The sequence below is a fragment of the Bacillus rossius genome, chromosome 18, assembly GCF_032445375.1.
Source record: "Bacillus rossius redtenbacheri isolate Brsri chromosome 18, Brsri_v3, whole genome shotgun sequence".
Taxonomy (NCBI): Eukaryota; Metazoa; Arthropoda; class Insecta; order Phasmatodea; family Bacillidae; genus Bacillus; species Bacillus rossius.
This window is the reverse complement of record NC_086345.1, coordinates 1,555,696-1,576,756: the sequence shown is the minus strand read 5'-3', so window position 1 is coordinate 1,576,756 and position 21,061 is coordinate 1,555,696. Positions and strand designations below refer to the sequence as shown.

Genomic DNA, 21,061 nt, shown 5'->3' with positions numbered 1-21,061 from the left:
TGCGGTATCTAACACGTTTTGGTGTCCTTTTTTCAAGCTCCGCCGCACGTCCCGACGTCTGGCCGGCGAATTCTCCCAGGGCAGGTCATTCACCGGACATACCCCCCACCCCATCCTGGTCCACAGCGGTCATCGGCCAGCCGCGGCAATGTCCCCTCTCAAGGCCAAAATCCCCCCCCCCCCCCCACTTGCAAAATGGCGGCCATCAAGTGCCGCGATGGTCTCTGCGAGACTCCGACCTGCATGCCCACACCATCTATCGACGAAAGGACGAACCAGCTGAGAGCGAGAGCACACTACTGACCACCCTATCCCCTCCAGGAGAAACAATCGACCTCACACTCAGTCGATAGGTCGCTGGAGCCCTTTTTTTTCTTTCGGAGCCCTTCGGAGCACTTCGGGTTTCCCGATCCCCTCCTCCAGAGGAACAGATGACCGGACTAAAGTTTAAGTTAGCGTCCCGGCGCCATTTTCAGGGATTTTGAGGGCAGCTCTCGTCCAGCGCGCATCTTTGCAACAAGTCGCAGTAACGACCAGCAGCTATCGTGATCCGCTTTCGGCAATAATGTAGTTGCTTCTGAGCCAGGCCATGTCGCCTAGATTTTTTTTTAGTTTTTCTTAGTAGCTGCCCAAATAGTTAAGTTTAACTTTAGTTTTTTTTGGTTTTCGCCATAACTATTTCTTCTATGGCTATCGCGAGCTCCCGCGCCGCGCATCCCCGGATCACCCCCAGGGACAGCCACTACCTACTTCACCCTGCCAGCTAAGGTAAGCTGCACTTCGTCCCACACAAACCTGTTAGGTTGCCTTTTTTTTTGGGCTTAACTTCGCCCGTCATAAACTGCCTGCTAACCAAGCTAATCCAGGTGGATTATTGGTTACAGGCAGGGTTCCAGAATCCCAGAGGGTTCCAGAATCCCAGAGTACTTCAAGGACCCCAGACCAGTTCAAGATGGCGGCCCAGTTCCGGCGCCATATTTTACACCTCAACATGTAACTCGTGAGCCTCTATAACGGAGTCTCCCTCCATCTTTCGGCACCCCTCAAAAAGAAGTGAAGAACAGTTTATAACTCCGCCAGTTTTAGGACGTTTTCCATATTATTATAAAATATTGTACTTTAAACACATATATTTGTTTGATGAGCCTGCGAGCTCAATGTTCCTAAACAGTTGAACATAGCATAGTATGAAATGGTGTTCCCCCCCCCCCCGGCCCCTCTTTCTTCTTTCTTTTATTCGTTAGTTACTCAATGTAATGTATCAAAAATAAGAATCTGACATTGTTAGCAGTTTTGTTTGTAATGGCTGTAATGCCGTAAGATATTTTCTAATGTAAGAAACCTATCAATGACAAGATACTAAACTACTAATCAACAGTAAAAGCCTCTAATGAAACCAAACCATACGAGTGTTTTCATTTGCTGCTACTTGAAACCACAATCCACGTAACCTTTCCTACTGTCAGGGAGGTTAATTTTAAATTGTGTTTGTAAGTGGGCTGTGCCCCTCTGGCAAGTTCTTTTAGATAATTAGCCTGACGCTTCCACCGGACATTTATTATCAATAATTATGGTTTTGTTTTGAGCACAGCACCACGGTTACAAATTGGTAGCAGTTAGCATGGTTACGGTTACAATGTGGTAGCAGTTTGTGTGATATGGTTAATCTTAAATTGTTAACTGTATTTTGGTTTGATTTATGAGAATGCTTTAAATTTATTTGGTATAAATATTTTTTTTGTTTGTCACTAAGATTTTCTATATATAGTATTATTGTAAGTCCTAAAACTGGCACCCAATCTGATTCACCCAAAGTGAGTTAAATTAAAATTCTCTCGTATTTTACGTCCCGCTGTGACTGTGTTTGCGCGCGGTGAGACACCGCGCGGCCCCGTCGGTGCGACGGCCCTCAGGCATCGTGCCTTATCAGCGCGCGTGTCATTCTCCCTGTCATTCTCTTCACCCCTCCCCCTCACGCCTCACCGGCTGGAGGAGGCGAGGTCATGCCGTTGACCCCGTGTCCGGCAGCGTAAATAATGCGTTACAATCTAGTTTGTTCCTCACGGCCGACAGTGCCCTGAGTTTGTCTAAATTCCTCCTTTTATCTGTTTTTTTTTTATAACACATCCGCCTGCAAACCAGGCAATCTTTGTGAAAAACAGATAATAGAAGTCCTTTCGGACATCGTGGTATTTTTTGTTTTGTCTCTCGGCGCCTTGCTCCACATGACAGGGCCGCCAACCGCGCGGAACTCTTCTCTACTCCACCCACGTAACACTTATTTTGTAAACAAACTACCCATGCTTTGTATGTCCTAATAATATTATTTTTATGTCACAAAACAAGCACTATAAATAATCTATACTGCATTAATTTTAGCAGCAAAGTATTTTCTTAATCTAAGGAAACGTAAAATATAACATAACATATTTATATAACTTATAATAATATAAAAAATACAAATAATATAATATAAACCTTTTGTTTTAGCTAATGTTAAGAAACTTCCATTGTTTACTATTTCTAAGTATCTTAAAATTAACGATTAAGTATTTTAATAATACATAAAATAAATCTAAAAAAGGGTCCATTCATTAAGTAACATAAAATAAGAATATGCTCATAAGTAATTTTAACAAGTACTCTAATCCTATTGCATCGTTCACAAGCAAAGTGAATATACTTCGACGTACCATTTCATTGTGTCACCATACACACCCATGTGCCTAGCTTTTGTTTAGATTTATTTCGTGATCACCCAACGAGAGGTGCAATCACTCATGCCTTTAAGGAAAGGTTACTGAATTAAATTGTTTATATACACGGGTTGAATCCCCAATACTTTTACGCTAGCCATGAGGTGAGGAATTTATTGTAAGATAGAGTACTAAACTTTTTTAACGTCGAGTTTTCTATAAACAATTTACCAATTAATCTAAGAATACTAAGTAAAGGATAAATAATATTTTTGTAATTATGAATTTTGAGTAAACAATTTATTAACTGTTATATTTTTTTGGATCGGTGTTCATTTCCTTTACAAGGTGGTGTACAGCTAGGTAATTTTAAACATCTAAATTTTTTTCATTATCCATTTTTCATCCAAATTTGTTGATCTTTCGGGTTTCGAACCCGAACTAACTCAGGGGTGAAATTCCCTCGTAGGTCTCTCTGCTTCAGCCTGATGGTCTGATCAACCGTCAGAGCTTGAACATATTGAGCCTATGTGAGTTAATAAATGTAGGTATCCGGGACCGAGGTGTACTTCGCTTTTTAAGCAAGTATTAAATTCATCTATTTCGTCTGATCCATCGTCAGATTGTGCAGAGCTATGTCTCAATGCCTTCGACTTCTTATGGACAGCGAAACAATTATGTACAGGGGTTATATTCCCAATCTAGTTTGTAAGTTACGGGTTACCATACCCATTTACAGGGGTTACAATCCCCATTAGTCACTGAGTGCTCAAGGACGCATTTCCCTTGTTTCGGCCTCAGTGCTTTTCGGCCTCCCTCACAGCGCCCATTTTGGTGTTCCTACACGATATCCAATATCTGAGATCAACAGGATGAATTTCATTTCATTAATATAACAACGGCATAAATAGTTGTAAGCTTACAGGTACTTTAAGGTTAAGCTTTAAATTTAATTTTTTTTATTTATTAAATGATTTTAAGGATTTATTTTAAATAATTCAAACCAAGTTTAAATGGACTCTATTTAATTATTAATCTTGTCTTGGACTAAAGTGTTACAGTCAAAGGTCATGGAATTAATTCTGCTTTATTACAAGTAGTAGGGCAACAGACATATTTTTTTTTATCTTTTCTTTTAGCTCATTAATAATAATAAAATCAATCATATTAAAATACGTATTCCCCAGAAATTAAGCAGCTACGAGGTGACTAGTCTCATTTTAATATTTAAGGTAATCACCGAGAGTAGTGAAATACTTTCAACCCCCAACGAGAGGTCCACTTAATTAATTTGGGTATGTTTGAGCATCCCGTTTCTAGACTAGCACAAGCTAGGTAATTTAAGATATTTTAATTTTTAATTTTTACATACGTAAGTTCAGTCTTTAACAAGCTACTTGACGTAAATAGTTTTAATTTTTTTTACTCAGAAATACCTCTCTGATATTTTTTGAATCTTCATGAATCTTGTTCCACGATTTCATATATTTAATTTCTGATTACGTTCCTTTTTTTAATAACCATAATTCGTAAAGTAAGCAAGAATAATGTTTGTAGTGTTTTTTTTTTACTGATGTTGCGTTAATACTTGTACATGTTTATTTCTTTATTTTCCCTTGCACGTAAATGTGATGTACAGTGACGTACATAGAGTCTGAGCACTGAAGCTGTCACATCTAGCCATTTTTCTTTTTCTTTTGCATTCCACCCCAAAGTTGTATTTCTTTTACATCGTTATCGATCAGATTGTTTATTTAAGTAAAAGCTACGTGACTTCCAGACGGCAAACTGGTTTCTTTTATGTGTTTTTCTAAAATAGGAGCTAGGTCAAGCTAGCCAACGAGCGGCGAAAATTTAGGGTCCTCTGAGCCAACGAGCCATGACCAAGGTCCTCTGAGTGAAAAATCTCATGACCATTTTCGAGTGTTCTTTGGGTTACATTCCCACCACTCATTTTTGGACGGCCTATGTTCAAACCCCCTCTCAGGCAGTGCGAAGCCAATCAGCAGTCATGGAAGATCTAACCGCTCCATTATAATTTATCCCTTTTTGATTTATAATTGTTGGTTTATTGCATTTTACATTTCTTTAAATAATTTAAATTTGAGTGCGAAGAGTCGTTAATTTATCGTTTTGTTTGCAGAATACATTTAAATAATAAATATTAGTTAATAATAATAATAAACATCAGAGTGGTATGCGCTGAAATTTCTTAATTTATCGAATATTTAATATTTTTAAATTCATTCTTTCCTACGGATGGTTGATCTGTTGGGGTTTTCATCCTCAATAATTTAAAATTCCGCCAAGGGAAATCCACCCATAGGCCTTGTGTCACTCTGGGACTGAGGCTCTGTTTCGCCTTCGGGCAAGCAGCAAATTTGACTGTCTTCTACATCGCCTGACTGTGCAGGGCTGAGTCCCAATGCCTTCGGCTTCTTATGGAAAGACTATTTTCAGGGGTACACAAATCCCCACCTTTCATAACTGGCACCCGACGGACCAAGTTCCGGTTCCGGCCCAGTGTTTTAGGCCCGCCTCACAGAGCCCATATTTAGAGTTTTTGTCACGTGACACCATTCCCAACATCTGAGATCAACTTTCCTCATAAGGGTGATTTAGACAATTATAATACACCTTGGATTTGAACAAAGTGTTTTTTTATAAGTAGTAGGATACAGGCGGACATGGTACTAGTTTTACTAAGAAGTGTAAGTTTATTTTTTGTTCCCTATATGCTCCGCATTCAAGCGGGGGAGTATGTGCCGAATCAGTGCTACTTTAGGCACGATTTGTTTATTTTCTTAGTTTTACAAAATTTTAAATTTTTTTATAACTCTAATTTTACACTTTCGCCCGCTGCTTTCGCCCCATCCAAACTTGTTCGGTCGAGTGTACCGGCAGGTTATCTTGTTGAGTAGCATAGTGCTCTCACCGCCGTTTCCCACCAAATTTGCTGGGTCTAGCCGACTACAGGGCTATCATCAGCAACGGTATCCACTGGCCGTCGCGTTTCGTCACGAGTTTAGCGCTACGCGTGACGAAAGTAGCCGCCCTAAGCTTCCCATGGTCACCCCCACCCCTTCTCGGAGGTGTGCTGAAGTTTGCGGTATCTAACACGTTTTGGTGTCCTTTTTTCAAGCTCCGCCGCACGTCCCGACGTCTGGCCGGCGAATTCTCCCAGGGCAGGTCATTCACCGGACATACCCCCCACCCCATCCTGGTCCACAGCGGTCATCGGCCAGCCGCGGCAATGTCCCCTCTCAAGGCCAAAATCCCCCCCCCCCACTTGCAAAATGGCGGCCATCAAGTGCCGCGATGGTCTCTGCGAGACTCCGACCTGCATGCCCACACCATCTATCGACGAAAGGACGAACCAGCTGAGAGCGAGAGCACACTACTGACCACCCTATCCCCTCCAGGAGAAACAATCGACCTCACACTCAGTCGATAGGTCGCTGGAGCCCTTTTTTTTCTTTCGGAGCCCTTCGGAGCACTTCGGGTTTCCCGATCCCCTCCTCCAGAGGAACAGATGACCGGACTAAAGTTTAAGTTAGCGTCCCGGCGCCATTTTCAGGGATTTTGAGGGCAGCTCTCGTCCAGCGCGCATCTTTGCAACAAGTCGCAGTAACGACCAGCAGCTATCGTGATCCGCTTTCGGCAATAATGTAGTTGCTTCTGAGCCAGGCCATGTCGCCTAGATTTTTTTTTAGTTTTTCTTAGTAGCTGCCCAAATAGTTAAGTTTAACTTTAGTTTTTTTTGGTTTTCGCCATAACTATTTCTTCTATGGCTATCGCGAGCTCCCGCGCCGCGCATCCCCGGATCACCCCCAGGGACAGCCACTACCTACTTCACCCTGCCAGCTAAGGTAAGCTGCACTTCGTCCCACACAAACCTGTTAGGTTGCCTTTTTTTTTGGGCTTAACTTCGCCCGTCATAAACTGCCTGCTAACCAAGCTAATCCAGGTGGATTATTGGTTACAGGCAGGGTTCCAGAATCCCAGAGGGTTCCAGAATCCCAGAGTACTTCAAGGACCCCAGACCAGTTCAAGATGGCGGCCCAGTTCCGGCGCCATATTTTACACCTCAACATGTAACTCGTGAGCCTCTATAACGGAGTCTCCCTCCATCTTTCGGCACCCCTCAAAAAGAAGTGAAGAACAGTTTATAACTCCGCCAGTTTTAGGACGTTTTCCATATTATTATAAAATATTGTACTTTAAACACATATATTTGTTTGATGAGCCTGCGAGCTCAATGTTCCTAAACAGTTGAACATAGCATAGTATGAAATGGTGTTCCCCCCCCCCCCGGCCCCTCTTTCTTCTTTCTTTTATTCGTTAGTTACTCAATGTAATGTATCAAAAATAAGAATCTGACATTGTTAGCAGTTTTGTTTGTAATGGCTGTAATGCCGTAAGATATTTTCTAATGTAAGAAACCTATCAATGACAAGATACTAAACTACTAATCAACAGTAAAAGCCTCTAATGAAACCAAACCATACGAGTGTTTTCATTTGCTGCTACTTGAAACCACAATCCACGTAACCTTTCCTACTGTCAGGGAGGTTAATTTTAAATTGTGTTTGTAAGTGGGCTGTGCCCCTCTGGCAAGTTCTTTTAGATAATTAGCCTGACGCTTCCACCGGACATTTATTATCAATAATTATGGTTTTGTTTTGAGCACAGCACCACGGTTACAAGGTCGTATTCCCGAAATCTACCTAAAAATAAATATTCGTCAAGTTTTGATGTTAAATATATGTTGAAGAATCCTTATAGTGGCAAACATAAATACAATTTTTTGTTTGCCATTGTAGCTGCCTAAGTGTTGAATGTTTTCTTTAGGTGGCGTGCATTGGGCAAGTGATTGGAGCTATTGTAGCAGTAGACCAAGCAACTGGACAGAGGGCTGCTAAACTCGTCGATGTAGAATACGAAGACATCAATGACGTCACTGTTACTTTAGAGGTAAGATGAGCATTGGATCACACTTGTCATTTCGAGATTCACCATTATCGAAACTCATAACACGAACTTAGAAGGCATGCCAGGAATTAATGTAACTAGGGTACACTAATCTAGATGGCTGAGGGTTCAGAGGTCGCTGTGAACAAGACTTGTTTTGCGAGTAGCATCTAAGCTGTTGAGACTAACACTTCCTCAAAAGCTTGCCAGTTTAAAACACGAGGCATATTTGTGATAAGTGTTCTTCTCAACAGTTTTGCGATATTTATTATGCTAAATGCGGTTTGAACCACAAAAGGGGGGGGGGGGGAAATGAGCAAAGAGCTACACAAAGTGAATCAACTGGCAGATGATTCCAACTGAATGTTGGCAAATCTTGCACCGCTTCCCAAACCCTCTAGGGGACATCAGAAGTGGTGAGGCCTTCAGCTATAAGTGGTATTTTAGTTTCTACTTCAAGGTTAATTCGCTCTGGGTGCAGTTTACTTGTTGATATATTGTTAATATAATTATAACTTCTAAATTCATCATGTATCGCTCATCATCTATAATATGATAATATGGCAGCTTCTAACCTCAGTATTTCCAGCAGCATGTATTCCTGAACTATGGGCTCAGTACAAGTGGCACGATGGTACTTGTATGTTCCCTGGTTTACACGCTATGATGGATGTGCGTATAAAAATACAAGTTATTTGTGTTCTAGTTTTCATATTTTGGATATAAGCTCTCGTTATAATAACTTTGTCACGCCACATATGTTGAGTGGTTTTTTTTAAAAAATGTGCAGAGATTATTACTTCAATTTTAATATCTTTTTCATTTCATATTAAAAATTTCTTGACAGGGAAATATTGCGCATTATATTTTGTAGCACATTTTTCCCACATGAAAAAATAAGGGGGAATACGTTTTCCTACTCTTTTACATAAACGAATCCAACACCTTGAACTCAGTAAAATATAAATTAAATTTTAACAATTTAAAACAGTTTATATTATCTCACTCTTTGCTCAATTGGTTTCTCTCCTCCCAACCTTTTCTTTGAACCCCGCGCCAGCAAACTAGGGGAAGGTTCCATAAGATGGGACGCTTCCAAAGACGGGACAGTCGCAGTAACTGCCAGGATACTGAACGCTAGTGCTATCTGTCGGCAGTGTCTAGAAGCTAGTATTGAAATGTGTCGGTGTAGCAGTCACGCCGCGTCAACGTCTTTCGGTTTCGATTTTATGTTAAGGTACCTAATTGTTTTCATTTACACTTACTAAAATGTTTAAAGGTTGAATTTTTTTTGTATAGATTGTATTTATTCTAAAAAAATTGTCAATTGCGGGATGATAGCTACAAGTTCGCTCTGTATTGAAGTGTGCTTGTGTTCACCTAAACCATAATGGCTGCCTGTTAGAAGAGTTTATTCTTATAGTGGCACTGTTTCCAAAGATGGGATGCTGGTGTCCCATCTTATGAAACAATGTCCCATCTTACGAAACTGTCTCGAATGCGTAAAGTAATATTTTTGTGAAATGTTCGGAATATAGTTTGCTTTTATAAGCGCTGTGCGAGTGAAATATAAAACAAAAAGCTTTTTACCATATTTTAAAATAACAATCATACCAAATGTTTCATAAGCCTAATTTATTTTCTACTTGGTCATGCAACTAATACCTAAATACAGTAAAGATATACAGTAAGTAGCCTACGTATATCATTGTTCTCAGTAGGTACTAGGCTACATATTTCTCAGCTACAGGTTACAATTATTGTTAACTGGTACATTAGTTGGAAGGGCTTTCAAAAGTGCTCACCTTAATGTGTGCTGATGAGTTACGGTTTTACAAAAATAATTTTTATCTGAATTTTAGTAGGCCTATTAAAAAAATTCTAATTATCTGTTTTGATTTTACAAATAAATATATTACTTTTTTCCAGTTTCGAATGCCTGGCACACATTCAAAACACGTTTCATTATGAGAGGAAAACAGCGCGAGGAGGTTTGCCAAGAACAAGATATGTTGTTAGCCATCGCTGCGTGTGAAACAATGTCGGTGCGGGACGCGGCAAGAAAATATAATGTTCCTAAACCAACATTAGACAGGCGGCGGCGAGGAAAAAACAGAATTGCTGTTGGAAGCAAAAAACATTTGGAAGGTTCGAAACAACATTCTGTGCTGAATTCGAAAAGGAACTATGCTGTTATATTTTGAAACTTGAAGAAATGCTTTTTGGTTTGTCATGCAGTGACCTGAGGAAACTGGCATATGAATTAGCTGAGAAGAAAAATATTTCACATACGTTCAACCAGGAAACCAAGATGGATGGGAAAAAATTGCTGTATTCATTTCTCGATCGCAACCCAAACGTGTCTTTTCAGTCACCAGAGCCTACAGCATTTGGACGTGCGGTTGGTTTTAACCAACCAAGGGCAATGCAGTTTTTTGATTTGCTTGAAGAGGTGTGTAAAAATCGTGGTCTTAATGCAAGTTTGATTGTCAATGCTGATGAAACCGGAATGAAAACTGTCCACAAACCATCTAAGATATTGGGAAAGAAAGGGAAAAAGCAGGTTGGTGCTCTGACAAGTGCAGAAAGGGGCAAGAATGTTACTGTTATATGCGCTGTTAATGCCTGGTAATTTCATCCCTCCTGCTTTCATCTTTGCCAGAAAAAGGGAAAAGCTTGATTTGATAGATGGTGCTCCTGAAGGATCAATATTATTGGTTGGATATAGTGGCAGTGGTTGGGTTACAGCAGAACTGTTTTTGGCATACATGGAGAATTTTGTTAAGTATGTTAGACCATCGAAAGAAAACCCAGTGCTTCTGATTGTGGATGGCCACACTGCTCATACAAAGAGCATTGAAGTACTTGAATACTGTTCTGAAAATAGTGTAAATCTGTTTAGCTTACCTCCACACACCACGCACAAATTACAGCCACTGGACGTCAGCATATTTGGACCTATTGAAATTTATTACAACCAAGCTATACAGCAATGGCTGAAGGAACATCCAGGCAGAACATTTGGAGAATATCAGGTAGCTTCTGCTTTTGCCAGGCATATGGAAAAACTGCAACAGTGGCTAATGCAAGCAGCGGATTCAGGCGAACTAGAATCTGGCCTATCAATAGGAACATATTTCAAGAATACGAATTTGCACCTTCCTCAGTCACTGATTGAACTCTTACAGTTCATGCAGCCTCACATAAAACCAACAATGAGCCTACATCTGGAGAAACAACACCCACTAATAAAAGCGAAATCACTCACAAATCGGCCGGAAACGAGCTTTCAACACCACCAGAAATTTAATCTCCTAATCCATCTGTGATTGTAAATTCAACAGCAGCCTCCCTCACAGTTGAAGACATCAGTCCTCTTCCAGCTACCACAAGAAAAGGAACAAGGAAATCAGTAGGAGCAACTATACTGACAGGAACGCCATACAAAGCTGAATTAAGAAAAACAGAGAAAGACAAGCAACATACACTAAACCCAAAAGAACAGTAAAACACAAGATTTGCAATGAACAAGAAATATGTGCTTCTGTCCCAGGTACCAGTGCTGTCCCAGGCACCAGTGCTGCTCCAGGTACCACTGCTGAAAATCTCCCCAGAAAATCAAGAAAGGTTGCGCCTTCGGAAAAAAAAAGAATGACACTGCATTGTATGTTACCTTCCATATTCAACATCAAAAGAAGATTGGCTTATGTGTGTTGAGTGTAGTGACTGGGCTCATGAATCATGTGCAAATGTCAATGTTAATTGACTGTTTATATATGAACTGCGTGAAAATAATTGAAGTTTCAATGTACTGTTTAAATTTACTTTCAAACTGTATGCCCCTCGTTATGACCCAACTTAGGCACAATAGTGTCCCATCTTATGACACCTAAAGCCTAAGATGGGACAAGTTTTGACTTTCTTTAAAGAATTTTTTTTCTTTGAAAATATATTCTATGTCATGATATATAATTTTATTATGAAAGTAATATGCCAGTATGGTATGTACAATTTTTTTAATGAATTCCTAATTTAAACATGTTCATAATAAAATGTTTTTTAAACGTCCCATCTTATGGAACCTTCCTATATTTTATATATATGTTAGGCCTACACACGTTAACACCGTTAGGTTATAACTTCCGTTACCCTATTATTTTGATATTACCCAACTGGATATAAAAATGTTTCAACACAACTATATAGTTCTGGTGTTGCCTCAAAAAATATAGCCCATAACAAATATCTTTATCACCACTCGACGACATATTTCAAATGTTATATCATACATAAAACTGTACATTCATGGAAACCATAAGGCTGCAAGAAATGGTGTTATATATATAAGACGTCTCACCCACGGCCTCGCGGATAGGTATTGAATGATTGCGGACGTGCCCGGTGCCAATCAGTGATTTCGTGCACTGATACACGAGACTATCTCAGGGGGGATATTGGCCACGTGGCCGGAGGCAGCGGTATGTCGGCAGAGTAGACTTCTTGTGCCCTTACTGGCCGTCTCAGGCGCCACACACACAGTAATTAGTCACTACGGGAATGCCCAGAACGTACGGAAATAAATGATGGAGTACACTAGCGGGGTTTATTCTACAAACCACTCTCGCACATGGTGCTGCCCAGTAGCTGACCTGTCCGGTGCGTGAGGGAAGCTCGTCTTGCTGGCGAAGGCTCCACGTGTCCCGGCGCATGCGTCCCTCCCGGAGGACTGAGTTCTACTGCTGAGGCCGCGGGCCGCTCGCAGCTGCCCGGACCTTACCACGCGAATTCCGCGCGCCAAAACAGAAAGACCGGACAGGCCAACTAGTTTGGCATAATTGCACAGTGAACAATTTTTAGCAGACAAAACCAACTTTCCATGGTTTTCTAAAATTATTACTCTAAATTGTTACCGAATTTGTATCCATAAATCGGCTCAAAACTGAACCCTCTTTGGCATTTAGTGCAAGGGCCACTCAGAACTGACCCCCTTTGGCATCTAGTGCATGGGCAACTCAAAACTGAACCCTTATTGGCATCTAGTGCATGGGCCACTCAAAAATCCCCCCCTCCTTAGGCATCTAGTGCAAGGCGATTCAAAACTGACCCCACTTTGGCATCTAGAGCAAGGACCACTCAAAACTGACCCCCTTTGGGATCTAGTGCAAGGGCAACTAAAAGCATCCTCCCCCCCCCATTTTGGGATCTAGTCCAAGAGACACACAAAATGACTCCCTTCTGAAATAAATTGAAAAGCAATATTAAATAATCGAAAAATACTACCTGAACTATAGCAACCATGCAAAAGCTGTTGCCATGGAGACGGAAAAGGTATCAACAATCCAAAAACCCGTTACCATGGATACAATTGAATAGCATAATCGGTACCACACGAACCGTACGTTTTTCCGGTATTAAATTTAGCCTATGTCCCTCTGTGACCATAAACTATCTCTTGAAAAAAAATAGTCGACTTGTTGCTCCATTGCTGCTTGAAAAAGGACAAATACACTTTCGCATTTAAAAAATTAGTAAGGATACTATCATAAAGAAATAGATTAAGTTTTTGTGTTTAATTTGGTAGCTTGATTTAAATATTCTTTTTGTGGCTAACGTTACACACGCAATACATTCGCATCAATAATGCAAGTAGCTATCTTTATAATACTCACATAATATACAAATTTCCAAAATATACAAATTTCCAAGATCAATGTTTATCCCTAACATATCAGTAACTTTAGGATCATATTTATTTATTGTCAAGATAAGGTGTGCTTAAATTAAATGTGCATCTTATAATAAATATTTCGACTGTTGGGACCAAAATAGATAAATTACAAATCCAATGAAACAGGTTTTTATTGAAACAAAATAATTTTTGCAGTTTTTATACTGAAACATGCGTGCCAGGAGGCAAGGCCGTGACGCGTGCCAGGTACCTGAGCTGGTCTTCCAGCGAGTCCGACCAGCGGCCCCGAATGGGCACTGACGTCACGCATGCCCGGCCGGATTTCAAGGGTCTGGCTAACTATCCCCCTCCGCTCCCCATTCACTGGCCCACCACGGACTGTTATCATTGACCCTTTAAGCTGCCTGGAAATTCTGCGGGTTTCCGAAGGCCGCTGCGAGAAGTGGCGAAAATAAACGCCGCCTTTCTGGACTTTCCTGGCATCGGGTTGGCCCGGGGTGACGTGACACAACACAGCCGCTCCCGACCCTTCGAGAAGAATGCCATGGGCATATAAGCGACGACACCGGCCTCCGTACGAGTTATAGAGCTCGGAGCGTTCCACGAGTGAAGGGAAGTGCAACATCGGCGAAGAGGATGAGAGACCCCCTCGAGAGTGGCGCGATTCAGAACGACGGGACCGTGCGAGTGCGACAGAGTGGCGCGAGGCTGTGTGTTTGAGGACAGGCGCGAAGTAAGGGGCGAATTACTGTTGATCCTAGCTCCAGTGAGGAGTGTGAACTGTGGAACTTGACCGACATTGAGCGACATGCAAATAAACATTTTTAAATGCAAGTGATTTTTGATCAGACAATTTTAAGTACATTTAATTATTAGTGATGTAAATATTTGTAATTAATTCAAATGTAATAAAACCTTTGGGCTATCCTTTACGAACACAGTTTCCCCACATAAGTTTCAACAATATCATAAAATGTAATATCATTTGAGCTACTTAATCATTCCTTTTTGTCATGTTACTGTGGTAGGAACACAAACAATACAAAAACTAGAAAATTTGTATTTATTTTCTTAATTTTCCCAATTTGAACAAATTACAATACGACTTTTGCTGGAGTCCACTCGGCGAGCACGCCTGCAAACGTACAACACAATCGGTAGATCGCTCTCAACTTCACTGGTAGCAAGGGGCCTATAGGCTGAAACACTTTCATGAGCCATTGAAATAAATAGTTCTTCCAACACCTTAAGAAGGTGTTTCGAAATCTACTGTCTTTGAGAATTTTCGTTCATCCCTCAAACTGTTTAGAACATAGTAACAAATTCATTGGTACTGACAGGAATGTTTATTCTGTTTTAGGAGGCGATAAAGAAGACGTCTTTCTTCCCTGGCTTCCCTTGGACGCTGGTGAGAGGAGACGTGTCGAAGGCGTTTGCAGACGCCGACCATGTGATCTCGGGAGAAGTGCGGTTCGGTGGCCAGGAGCACTTCTACCTGGAGCCCAACTCCTGCCTCGCCGTGCCCAAAGAAGATAATGAGATGGAGGTGCTGTGCTCCGCACAGTCGCCCGCTGATGTCCAGGTAGGGTGGGCTACATCTTTGGGACTATATGGTGGTGCTGTGTACTGTAGTCGCCCAATGATGTCCAGGTAGGGTGGGCTACGTCTTTGGGACCATATGGTGGTGTTGTGTACTGTAGTCGCCCACTGATGTCCAGGTAGGGTGTACTGTAGTCACCCACTGATGTCCAGGTAAGGTGGGCTACATCTTTGGGACTATATGGTAGTGCTGTGTACTGTAGTCGCCCACTGAAATTCAAGTACAGTGAACTACAAACTGGGAATATTTGGGAATAATATGGAGGCGATGTGCTCTGCACAATCATTAACTGAGGTCCAGGTTAAGTGGGCTAAGGCTTAGCGACTATATGGAGGTGCTCTGCTCCTCAGAGTCACCCACTGAATTCCAGTTCTTTGAGAAAATATGGAGTTTTTCGCTCTGCACAATTGCCCACTTAAGTCCAGGCAGAGTAGACTATAACTTTGGAACTATGAGCCTTTGCAATTTTATGACAATGCCCTGCTCTGTCAAGTAAATGTAAGTCATGCTTTGCTTGCTTCAGTATTGATAAAATTACAATGACTCGGCCTATGAGATTAAAATTTCTTTGTAAAAACTTAAAAATAATTAATTCACAGCATTATAGAAATATAAGTTTTCGGATAGGAGCTGGAGTGCAGTGAGTGGTATCGGTCAATGACTGACCAAAATGTCACATCATAGCGGCCATCTTGGACACTAAATTCAATAAAAAATTACTCAAAAATTCCTTAAGAATTCTAGTAATTTCCCCATTTCGAGGGAAAATTCACATTTGAGGGAAAATTTCAACTTTTATTCCAGAAAAGTTCGAAATGTCCACATTGAAGCTTAAAATCCCCATGGGAAAGCCTCCAATAAACCTCTGGAGGGCAGCTTTGAACTTGACCTTCACCTCGGTCGTTATGGTTGTAATCAAAGCTACGCATACCTTCTTGGATTCTAGAACATTATACATTTCGTTACAGTCGGCAATGTGTATGTGTATTTTATCGTTGTACTTTTCATTACGACCACCAAAATTTATAGAATATTGAAATTTATGTTAAGGACACTGTATTGAATATCTGTAAATATTATCTTAATTAAATGCCAAATATTTAAAATTTAAAAAATAATAATTTAGTAAAATTTTATTTAAAAAATTCCGTCAGTTTTATATTAGCCTGCCATTTTGAAAATTTGTAATTATAAGGTGATTTTAAAAGCAAAAAATAATAATTCAGTAAAAATTTACTTAATAAATTGTTATAAAATTCACTAACGCTTCAAAACCCAGCATTGTCATTCGATGAAAAATGTCCATGGATATCTAATATGTGGTAGCCACTGGTATACTAACCTCCCACAACTAACGCCAAAGCAGATATTATGTCAGCCATTGTGACATTATTGCGACCATATTATATTCGTCAGCTAGAGGGCGCCATCTTGGATCCGACTTATTCTCTCTTGTCTGTTAAATTGCACTTCTGCCATATTTGTTTGATTTTTACTCACTAGAGTGTAGTAATCATTTAAAACTTAGGCGCCCGCCATCTTGTAAATCTGTAATTTTTGAGCTAGAAAATAGGAAAAATTTCCAAAAAATAATTTAAATTCACTCATTTTCTTTGACTGAAGTAAAAATGATAATTTAATTTAAAGTAGGTACTATAAAATGACATGTTCTAGAAATAAAAATGAATCACAAAAAAATCACATAATTTTTAATCTTCTACAGGAAAAACTGTGAACGTTAGCAATCTTATTAACATTTTGATCTGCTTTGGGGACTTGTGAAAGTTAGCAATCTTATCAACAAGTAGTACTGCATTAGTGTGAACTGATTAATTCTCAGCTTAAATCGGTTTATTGAAGACAAATATAAGCTAAATCCTTTACTGTGTTACACTTCTCAGTCATAACAGAGTAGACCCAAGATATGTTATTACTTTGTTACACTTCACACTTCTTGATGACTGGGGTGACTAGTGGATCTTTTAGTTTCAGAAGTCCTCCGCCTCGTCACTCTCACCTGATGAATGAGGGGAACAAGTGGATCTTTAAGTTCCAGATGGTACACAATGATTTTGTCTAGGCGTTGGTTTCTCTTTTTTGTTTAACTTTTGGTTATTTGGCATAACATAGAGTTACAAAATGTGATTTAACTAACAGAAAGCGTAAACAACATGGGATTGAGATTATATTAATACAAGAATGGGTACAACAAGAATGGTTACAAGAACGGGCCGGCCCTTATTAGGTGGTAAACAGGGGTAGAGTTAATAACTTTTTAAATTACAATCCCTAATAAGTAAACACATTAAATTATCGTAGTCATGTTCTTAATTTCAGGTCGAAAAAAACGTCATGGCTGGATACTAGTCCGAAAAAGGTTTTTAGAAAAAATGGTAATGCTGGCGTTTCGGAGATTGAGGGATGAAGTGGGGCAGCTGACGAGACGTCAGAGGCGTTGGGCCATTCGTCCGGTATAGACGGATCTGGTCCTTGGCAAAGCACCCGGGTCCGGTGTTCGGTGCCTGGCACTGGTACTCTGGCACGAGTACGATGATACTTGAATACTGGGGCATTTGATCCCTGTCTGTGAACAGATCCAAACACAGATGTTTAGGACTGAATCACAGACAGTAAGTGAAATAGGCAGAAAATGCCTCCTAGTTACGATGACTGGTGGGGGGAGGGTGGTGCTAAAATATTACCAAACAGGGTGATGTCTTCCAGCGCCTGCCCGCTGATTGAGCAGACGAGCGTGACGCGGATGTTACATGATTCTCAAAGAAAATATTTTATCTACGATGACTAATACATTACTACTTTAGATATATTTACTTGGACTGACTAATGCCTAAACATTACTAGGTTGGGAAAAATCCCTTGGCTAATCTGATCACATCATCAAAGTAACAGCAAGGCATCCTGAAGACATTCGTTCTATGCAGTCAGTCCTGAATCGCGGCGCGCAGTGAAGTAAGTTAGAGACGGCAGAGACTCTTAATTAAAAACGATGTTAATGTAAGAAAGGTGAGGTGGGCTTCAGATCTCAAACCGAAAGATTCCGAACATTACCGAGGTGCTTGTTGAGGAAAGGCAGACTTCGATACCTCGAAGTTGGTGGCTGTGAAGTAACTACAGTACTGGTTACTGCGGCAGATGCCAGAGGACAGGTGCTCCGCGGACGTTCAAACTCTCAGGGGAAGAGATTCGTAAAACTACCACTAGGTAGCATGAGTATTTACTTTACGTGCTGCAGTCGTGGCCTTGGGGAGAGGTGGCCCCTGGCCGGGGTTACCGGCCTGTCAAAGACCCGGGGCGGTGTTCCCAGGGAAACCTGGAGAGGGAGGAGGGGTTAAAACTGCGATGCCAGTGGGAAGGCTGGTCTACAAGATCCGGACGCATGACTATACTTTGGCGAAGATGATTCGCGAACATGCCAAGGAGTGCTGGCGTGAGCCGAGCTCTAGGAACTGCCCGGTCTTGGGAGTTCGCAGGCCTTAGCAGTTCTGGTCACGAATTGGGGACGAATTACAGGATACGTCCATGCGCCAAGGCGGGAATAATGGGATCGCCCTGCTGGGTCATTGAAAAGTGGTGACTGGGAAAGTCTGACAAACGTTGGATGGGAGTGTACAGGAGGAGGAAAAAGTTTAAGTTCATGCAGCAGAGGAAAGATTTGAGATATTGTTTAAGTTAAAAAAAAATTTAAATTGGAAATTGTGCCAAAACCACCGGTTGGTGGCACAGAAGGCAAAATAATTATTTCGTCTAGATACTAGTACCTCTGGTTTTATTTTACTTTTGATTATTTTCACGGAAATATGGTATTATATAAATTGTTTGACAAATATATATAACATAGATTTAAAATTACTTTATTAAAAGATTGGGCCGGCCCTTATTAGACAATTTCATTGATTATAAACCCAATTCAAATAAAATTTGCAACAATAAAAAGGTTAAGTTTCTTTTATAATAAGCTCACTTGGAGTGATTAAAGTCCTGAATAAAAATTTTTAATGGTATTCAGATCCTTTCAATGTCGTTGCTGGATGTTATTCTGAAGATCTGAAAAATTGAAGAACTGTAAGTTTAACAATGGCTGGCCAAAGTTATGCTGCTAACGAGGCATCCGGGCACCTTAGTCGTCCCCATTGACGGAGGAAGGACTCGAGGGTGTAGTGGTCAGTTGAGCATCTGGCCTTTGGTAACTGATCTGGTCTTTGGAAATTTGTCCGGTCCTTGGACCCTGTCTGTGAACAGATCCGAAAAACATATGTTCAGGACTGGTTCACAGACAGTTGGCAAAATAGGCAGAAAATGCTTTCTAATCACGATGATGGTCGGGTAGTAAAGGTTGCCAAAACTCACCATACAGGGAGATTGCTTCCAGGATCAGCCCAGGTGTGCAGCTCGCGAACCCGCAGTTATCGCGGACATTTCCATGACTTAAAAACCATTCTGACTAACCAAACATGATTACTACTACGAGGTACACATACTGACTAAATGCTAATCACTTAAGTTGTGGGAATCATATCCATTGCCGAGTTGATTACATATTAAAAAAAACGGAGTGACATCCTGTTGCCGGAGATACGGTCTGGTCAGTCCGGAGTCGCGGCGCGCAGTAAAATTGGGGCGGCAGCGGCCCGTAATTAAAAGGCGAAGTCAATCAAAAGAAAGGGGGGAAGCTTCGGCTTCCGGACCAAAAGGTTCCGAAGATTACCGAGGGGCTTGTCGAGAAATACCGACTTTGATATCTCGAAGTTGTTGGTACTGGCCGATGTCAGCGCGACCTACTGAGGTGTGTCTGAACCAAGTAGAGGTCGACTCACATGAGGCGACTTCTAAAGCATGGGGGTTATAGAGCGGACTAGGTCAGCCCTCTGGTGGCCTGGTAAGGAACTACGGGGTGCTGGTTCTTGCGGGAGATGCCAGAGGGCAGGCGTTTAGCGGGTGTTCACCCAAGGGAAGTGATTCGCAACACTGCCAATAGAAAGCATGAGCAGTACATTTTTGGGACTGGAGTCGTGGCCTTGGGACAGGCCGACCCTGGCCGGGGCTAGTGGCCTGTCAGTGTTCTGGGCCGTGTTCCCAGGAAAACTTTGAGAAGGGGGTTGGGTATGGGAACTGCGGTGACAGGGGGAACGAGGCTCTACTGAGACCGGAGGCGTGACTGGACATTGGTGAAAATGACTCGAGTTCATGCCATGGAGTGCTTACATCAGCCTGCCATGATAGCTTGCAGGACATGTCAGTTCTTGTCATGGCTCGGAGGCGAATCACAGGCAGGAATAAAATGATACACAGACTGTCTCGCAAAAGACTCGGGAAATTCTGATCTAGGGCTGGGAAAAATTGGAGAGAAGGGTCTGACAAAGATTAAACGGGAGTATACAGCTAGCGGAAAAAGTTTAAGTTCTTGCAGCAAACAAATAAAATGTCTGGCGACAGAAATTTTAAATATTCATATTTAGAATTGTGACAAAAATACTAGTTGGCAGCACAACTGACATAGTGTTCCTCTTCCTGACAGAGTTCATCGATACCATGTTTAACTGATTGCTTTACATCTTATAAGTGTAAATTATAGCAACCGATATCTTGAAAAGACACATCTTCTCTATTTCCTCGAACGGATACAGTTTACCATAGACACAGTCCTACCACAAGTTATTTATTAAATATCCGTATGTAGCTACTTCATTAGTTAGCAGATTGATAATGTTCTGACTAATATCGTCTAGAAAAATACAAATAACTTATTACTCACTAAACATATTTAGTTAATAGAAGTCTCAAAATTCCACATAATTCGGATTTCTTCAAAGTAATCCATTATCATTTATGTGTAATGCACCAGGCACAGTCTTGGGTTTAGTTTCATGTCCAGGCATCTTCACAATCGGTTGCTGCCCTCTACATATGTGCTTGCACGTATACGATAATTTATCCGAAAACGAGGAGTGGAAATTTCTGCCGGTAGTTCCACAGTAGGTGCATGGACTTCACCTTTACAGTTTTTCTCATGACTCTCAAATTGTCAATACGAGTAAACCAAACATGTCACTTATCACAGCGAAACTTCATACGAGATGAATTCTT

The 21,061-nt window shown here is 41.1% G+C and overlaps 1 protein-coding gene and 1 long non-coding RNA gene across 3 annotated transcripts in view; both read left to right on the top strand.

Moving 5' to 3' along the window:
* LOC134541171 (xanthine dehydrogenase-like) overlaps window positions 1-21,061 on the top strand; it is a 296,422-nt gene that overhangs the window by 140,842 nt on the left and 134,519 nt on the right. For both annotated transcript variants that reach the window (XM_063384402.1, XM_063384401.1), the window contains exons 16-17: window positions 7,548-7,670; window positions 14,717-14,938. In XM_063384402.1, the coding sequence (XP_063240472.1) occupies window positions 7,548-7,670; window positions 14,717-14,938 (345 nt within the window). The remainder of the gene's footprint in view (window positions 1-7,547; window positions 7,671-14,716; window positions 14,939-21,061) is intronic.
* LOC134541172 (uncharacterized) lies at window positions 196-7,268 on the top strand. The gene is made up of 3 exons (XR_010076563.1): window positions 196-768; window positions 885-6,565; window positions 6,682-7,268. It is a non-coding gene; the product is annotated as an uncharacterized LOC134541172 (long non-coding RNA).